The sequence below is a fragment of the Lotus japonicus genome, chromosome 2 (genome assembly GCF_012489685.1).
Source record: "Lotus japonicus ecotype B-129 chromosome 2, LjGifu_v1.2".
In the NCBI taxonomy this organism is placed as follows: Eukaryota; Viridiplantae; Streptophyta; class Magnoliopsida; order Fabales; family Fabaceae; genus Lotus; species Lotus japonicus.
This window is the reverse complement of record NC_080042.1, coordinates 78,592,990-78,600,433: the sequence shown is the minus strand read 5'-3', so window position 1 is coordinate 78,600,433 and position 7,444 is coordinate 78,592,990. Positions and strand designations below refer to the sequence as shown.

At 35.3% G+C, this 7,444-nt stretch overlaps 1 protein-coding gene across 1 annotated transcript; it reads right to left on the bottom strand.

The window, feature by feature from the left end:
• Nucleotides 1-4,195: 4,195 nt before the first annotated feature.
• Nucleotides 4,196-6,911, bottom strand: LOC130739921 (CLAVATA3/ESR (CLE)-related protein 25-like). Its single transcript, XM_057592392.1, has 2 exons — nt 6,332-6,911; nt 4,196-4,907 (listed from the first exon to the last, which is right to left on the bottom strand). Exons 1-2 carry the CDS (start codon nt 6,586-6,588, stop codon nt 4,868-4,870), a joined length of 297 nt encoding a protein of 98 aa, XP_057448375.1. The 5' UTR covers nt 6,589-6,911; the 3' UTR covers nt 4,196-4,867.
• Between the last annotated feature and the right edge of the window lie 533 nt (nt 6,912-7,444).

Below are 7,444 nucleotides of genomic sequence, written 5' to 3'. Positions count from 1 at the left end.
CTGAAGTTGAAATTGTCAAGATAGAAAGGTAACCCCAAGTTCCAAAACCCATCTCTCTCCCTCCACCTGACCCGAAATCTCTTCCTCACTCGTCTGGGACACCTTCAAGCGCGATCTCTCCAGGATCGTCGCACAAGAACACGACAACACCACGAATCGCTCTCTTTCTTACCAACAACGAGAAAGGCAAAATCGAAGCCATAAGCAGTGTTGTGTTTTTCTTGCCATTACTGAAAGTGGGTATGGTCCCGTCACCGATGTCGACATCGCCGGAGAGGATGGAGGATTTGGATCTGGTGTGCATAAGGGGGATAAGATCCATATCTGGTGAAGGATCTCTTTCTCCTTGAGCACCTTGGAAGGTTTACGTGCTGGCGCTGCTGTTTGAACTTTGAATAGGTTACACACCATTCTGTAGTAGCTGTTGCTCCTCCAAAGACCCGTAACTCCCAGAAGAACGAATACCCAATGACCCACCACCATTCATACCCACTTCAGCATTTGACACCAAAATCACACAGAATTGAAGTTCTCTGCAATTGAATTGCACTTGAGCAATGCCACTCTCACTTCCAACTCAACCAATATTGAAATCTCTTTTTTTTTTGAAAAGTAATATTGAAATTTCTATGCATGTGTGATATGTGTTTGAACAGAAACGAGAGAAATGAAATTGCAGAAGCAGATTACAAAAAAAAATTAGGGTTTAATTTTTTTAATAAGTAAATTACTAAAGGGGCCCTTGGTCCATGGGTGGACCAAAATGCAAAGTGCCCACCCTAGTGGGCACCTTAAAGTAGTCCAACCTCTTATATTTCGTGGTTGTATTTTAAAACCAAAAAATATTTGTCAAAATTTTATACTATTACTCTAATTACAAGTACATTGGATCATGTTATAATGTAACAAAACCCTGCTTTCACATTTCAATGCACATATGCAATGCTTAATTTATAATTTGTGCGAGTTTACTCTTTGGAAAGTAATTTTCAGATCGAGTATAGTGTAATATTCTTCAGACATACATATCTTGTTAACGTTTATATATCATAATAAATTACTAAGTAAGAAAACATAAGACATAGATATAATTGTGAGGATTCAAAACGTTACAATCGTGTTTTATGATTTTTTCTTACTTCACTGTTTGTGAAGGTTAAAAACCGTGACTGTTGTGTCATTTTGTACTAATTGTTTACTCTTAGTTATTAACTCTTATTCCTTCCACACATAGTCCTATAAATGCTCCATATGGTGTACGGTGTAACAAATCGTTTTCATATAATAAGAACAGAGGAAAATTACAAAGCCTTATTTAGGAAGAGGAGGCATGATGTTTAATGAGCCATGCAAGGTGGAGGCCATAGCTTTGCTTGATTTATACGAGAAAATCAAACTTCTTGCTTGAGTTTGATATACAAACCATTTTAAGTCTTGAAATTGTCCTTTAAAAATGGGAGGAAAAACCTCACTAGCTATGGTAAGAATCAATGTGATCTACTGCTGTCCTTGTGTGTTTTTTTTTTCTCTTCAATAATGCAATGTGATTCTTAAGCTAGATTGTTATACATAAGACTTGGAATGGTTGTAATTTAAAAACAGAATAATGAAATTTGTGGATCACTTGCATCTTTGGAGCTAAGTATTGGTGGTCCTTGGTCTGTCTTACTTAGGTGTTAGCTCTGTCCTTGTTCTGCCAAGAAACATATGATGCTGAATAATTAGTTAGCTAGTATATATTTTATATGTTACGTTATATATCATGCTAACCTTCATAGTTCCACATGGAAGCAGCTGCAATGAAAACAATCATAGGCTTGGCTTTTGTCGTCATCTTTAACCTATAGATGTTTTCGAAATTCAAATCCAGATTGAAAAATATATCATATGTGAGTAGCAATTTTTCTCTATCATTGCTACTCGTAAAGCTGTACACATGATAAGGAAGACAAGCTAATCATTGTATTATTGTTCATGATTGTTTTGGCAGTTGAAAGAATATTAGCCAGCAACAAGCTAGATACTTGTCAACACAAAAATATTGAATCTTGTTTTTTTTTTGGTACATCGGAAAATGTTATTGAATATTGTTTGATGTCTTTATTTATAATAAATTTATTTTAAAATTTGAAATTTTTATAAAAAAATTATTTTGAAATTTTGAATTTAATTAAATTAAATATTTATTTATTAAAAATAATGGTTTTAAAGTAAAATAATGAGATTTCACAAATCATTACAAAAATATTTTCGAATTTAATGATTTTTCACTAACCAATGCAAAAAAAAAAAATTCAAGAAAGTATTGAATGAATTTTCCAATATCGCCGGTGCAAAATATTATCAAGGTTAACGATGAGTTTTCACAAACCATTGCAAAATCATTTTCAAGAAAAAAAATGAAAACAAAGGCCAAACATTTTCAAATAATAAATAATGAGGTTTTAATAGGCAATGCAAAAAAATTTCAAAGAAAAGAATAAGTTTTCAAAACTTTTCAGGGTGAGGAAAGCAAGTATTTCTTCCCCATTTTGGAGAACATTCAAGAGCTGTTGCGGCGTAGTTGGTTGGTGACGCTGGAAAGCATTGGTCGAGAGTGTAACGAACCGGCAAATTAGTTAGCAAAAAGAGGGGCTTCTTCACCGTCTCTTGCTTGGTCTCTGGTGAAAGACCCACCCTGGGAACCGGAGATCCTCATCCTTAGGGATTGTTTAGCTTTTCTGTAGTTTCCCTCCTTTTAGTTTTCCGATATATCAAAAAAGCAAGGCAATAATATTTTTAAGGAAAAATAAAATAGTTTCCATAAATCAATGTAAAAATAGCTTCAAATAAAAAATTGAGTTTTCAAAAACAAACACTAAAATATTTTCAAAGACAAGAATGGTTTTCCACAAAACAATGCAAAAAAAATTTAAGCGTGGGTCAAGCCCAACCCAACCCAACCCAACCAAATTTCAACCAAGTCTGATAGGAACTAGAAATGTCCCTCTATTCCTCTGCCTCACTTCTAGTCTCAATATACAACAAAAATTTCAGACTGAAACCCTAATTGTTTCTCCCAAAAGAGTAATTCTAGTAGTTCTGACAATTTGGGCCAAGCATTTATAATGGGTGATTCCGATAGTCACTTTACAACAATGGCAGTTATATTATTGGTCTTGTTCGTAATGGAGACCATGACCAACGCAACAGGAACATCCAAACTCACAAAGTAAGCACCTTTCTTGGTACTACTAGCATTATATGTAGGCTTTTCTTGTATACATTTCCCATATAAACAGAAAGAAAAATTGCGAGCAATTTTATTCTATAAGCTAGTTGTTAGTAAATTAGTACAATTCTCTCATTTTAGGATTCAAACCCTGGCCTTTCACCTATATGCAATTGGGTTTGTCTGAGTTGTGGGCATAAAAGCCAATGTACTTCTACTTAAAAGCTACGCTATGAAGCTTCTTGCTAACATTTATTTACGCCCAAACAACTCTAAGTTGGTCGAGTGAAACGTGATAGAGTATTTGATGATAGATAAGTTGCAGGTTCGAGTCTCACTCATTCTCTTAGAGTCAAATAACCATAAATCTATTGTAAATGTTCTTTGAGTTCAACAATTTTTTTTTTGCCTTACACTAGTGGATCATCCTCATACCATAAATTTCATTAAACCGAAAAAAACTAAGCCAAACACTTATACATGTGGCTGTTTACTCATCTTCACTCCCAAGAATAAAGGCACAATTTTAAAATTATTTCCTCTTTTTTTCTTTCCCTTTTTGGTACATGACCCATTTGATGCAGTCTCAGTTGCTTTGCGCACATTATTTGCTTCTCAATCCAATCAAAGCAAAATGACAAGAGAAAAAAGATCATAGAAATGCATGAGTTGTGGGCATCCTTTAATTTTCACTTTCAAGGCATTGAGGACAGTATGTTTATTTGTTTCCTACTTTTTCATTTAATTTTATAAGCCATTCTTTTCTTATAAGAATCTAATGCAGTTCAAAATGTTCGAATGGACCAAAGACCAACCAGTTTCTTCACCACCCCCACCAAAGAATCCAGTGAAAAAGACTAACAAAATGCAAACACCCTTCTTTTTACAGGTGCGCCAACACCTTTAAAATGGTGGAATTTACTTTTACTTTAGGAACTCATGCTTAATCTTTTCAATATAGGATCAAAAAAGGAAATTCCAAACTTAGGAGTGAGCAAGCCAAAACCCGAACTAGACTTGTATATAGTGTTTGGATTCAATTTGAGATCAACTTGAAAGCACATTCAATCCAACGAAAGTAAGAAATTCATTTCACGTTTACTACATTGTAATTTGTGTTTTTTCTGTGTAAGTTGTCTTGTAACACATGTGAACTGGAAACCAAACATACATTATAGTCTTCCAAAAGCATGCATTGTTTGTTGCTGCTGTTGCTACAACATCCTGTACATATGTCTTCCTGGCTTTCAGACTTTAAAGTTAAGTTAATTGCTTTACATGCAAGCACTAATTTCCACTCCATTAAGATTTGTAACACTCTCCCTTTCCACCCCATCATCACAAGATAAGTTCAAAATAAATGTATACACTCACTAAATTGAAGCTGTTTCTATAGAAACTGATATTTTTCTTTTGAACTTATTCTCAGTGGGACAAGCTTCCTTTCTCTTTTCCCTCTTTAGGCCATGACTCTTCCCTTAACAAAAATCAATTTCCGCAAGTGACATTAGTCGTTGCATATATGCAAGCTGGAATTCTAAGAAGCTTTGGGATAAATAGGATCACACTCCCAGTTCTCAGAAGTACATGACTAATTAACATCCTCTGCCATCTTCTGCAAGGTTGCTGAGGCTTGTCTCTAACTTTTATAGTTGGCTAAGTCTGGCCAGGAGGTCTACCAGAATTTCCAGCTCTCCTGAATAATAGAGGATTCAAATAATCACATTTTAAGGGTAATCCAAGTTGGTTTAGCTGAATAAAATTGGAAGCAAATACAATATAAATGGGGATGAAAGTCTCTTGTCCCCAATTTATGTTCATTTCCTCGTCCACCAGTTAAATTTCGACATGTCAACTAAATACACACCTGATATAGATGCATGTGGCGGTTACACATTTAGATAGGTGGTTTTTAACTGACTTGACACGATTTAATTGCGGGACAGGAAAATGATACGCCAATTGAGACAAAAGATTTCTATACCACAATGAATATCTAAGCTACCAACAATATTTTTGAAATAGTTTCATAGCAGGACAGTCTTCATGCATGCTTGTGTCTCGTTCTAAAAGAACTAAAGTAAGATTTAAAGAAAGACACCAAGAAAAAGCTTAAAAGCTTCTTAAGGCAGAGAACTGAATGGCACAAGTAACTTTAATTGCTCATGGTTAATTAAGAAGTGAAATAAAGTTGTTAGCTGCATAGTTTATCTTTTTTGTAGCTTTATCTATCCCTGTTAAAAGAACTTAAATGGACAATTCAATGTAACAGTTAAAAGATTGATAATCAGCCGTTGTAGTTGGCTTTTTGTCCTTTTTGGTCAAAGTTCCATTATTGCAGGAACCACTAAACTTGAAATTGATGATCAGTAAGAGGCATAGTACCTGTTTGATGCAAACCAAAGATTATTTATTGAAGCTTATTTAGTGTTTTTTTTTCTAGTAGTTAAGCTTCAATGAGTTCTGATAAGCCTGTTTCCAAACTGATTCATAGTACATTTGAAAATAATCTAATGCAACTTTTAGGTTATGAGTGTTATGCTCTGAGAAGGAAGATCTCATATTCACATGTACACACCAAAAATCAACACCTAATGAGCCAGGAGAGGAGCATAGATAGTTTGACATTAAATTTTGACCCAAAACTTGGTTTTATGGTCTTCCCATTCATATATTCCTTACTTGGTATAATATTTTCTAAGGTGGGTTTCCTCATTTCTTGTTCAATTTTCCTGTCCCACCAGCAGAATTTTGACATATCAATTAAAAAAAAACATGTGTAGATTGCTTACAAACTTACAAGGGTAGTTTTTAATTGACATGATAAAATCTTATTAGTGAGACTAGAGTTGGGGACAGAGGATCTTGATCCATCCTCAACATGTCACTCAAACTTTGAGTTCCCAATAAAAAGAACTTTGAACTATGTTCATATTTCTACACTTGCTATATGACTTGTTCATGTTTACTATAGCAAATTAGCAATGCATACCATGAAAAGTAACACACATCCAACACATGAAAAGTGACATTAATTGAAATTAAAAAGGCATGTAAGACCACAGAACAACATGTACAATTTGCTTATCCTCTTTGAGTTGAGATAAGAGCTAGACAAACCTGTTGTGGATAGGATCTGGCCCATTGGGAACTCTTCTTTTGCTCATATAATTGAAATCCAATTCTGCATGGTTCACAGGCATGTCTCTACCAACCACTTGCTCATGCTTGAGTCCTTCTGAAGACCATTGTGTAGCTAGTTCTCTTGTTGCTCCACCACTACCTAAGCTTCCCAAAACCAGAACACAAACAAGCCACACCACCACGAGTACCCGAAAGAAGAATCTTGGAAGGAAAGAACTACTACTAGTACCCATATGTGAATTTTTTTTTCCCTAGTTATATATAACTTTGTAGGTTTTTATGGCATAGGTCGAACTATGACATATAGATGAAGAGAAAAACAGAAAAGCATATCATTGCATCATGATTGAAGTGGAAACATTGGCGTGCAAGAAGACAAGAGAAAAGGAGAAAACAGAGGAAGGTATAGAAGGGATAGTGAGTGAGGTAAGGCAAGAATTTTTTTTACTACAAAGGATGAAGGGTGTGGTTGGTTTTCTTTATAGGTTGGAGGGAATTATGTTGCACTTTCTCGAACTCAGAGAGAAGAGAGAGAGAGAGGTGTGGTTTCGAGCGTGATATGGAGGCAACACTTTGCTTTATACGGAGAAAGGTTCCATTCCAATACGACACAATTCTTTTGCTTTGATGTGTGTATTTTCATGCAGCTACGGTGTGCCCAAAGAGTACTCCTTATCCTCTCATTCTTTACGTACATGGGTGTAAAAGGAAAATAATAGGTTGCCTTGCCTCTGCTGTCATACTCCTCATGCCTCTGGAATCTTATTCGAGTCGGGAACATCCACTTCAGGACATGCTGATGTCATGTCACCTAAGCTTTCCAATTTTGTTTCTTACATGTGATACATATGTACGTGAGTTGTAGAAACCATTTTGGGCATATCACCTTCTTTGATCTTGCCCCCCACCCTCCTTTGATTTTGGCCCCTAGTCTTAAATTTCTGCGTCTGCCATTGATCCACATCATGGTGAGCCTAGCTCTCACAACTAGAATCTTTTGAAGTGTTTGTGTACACAAATGTGTTAACTTCTTCACTAATTCATCCTTCCATCTTCACAAATTAATCCTTCCTTCAACTACCGATGATA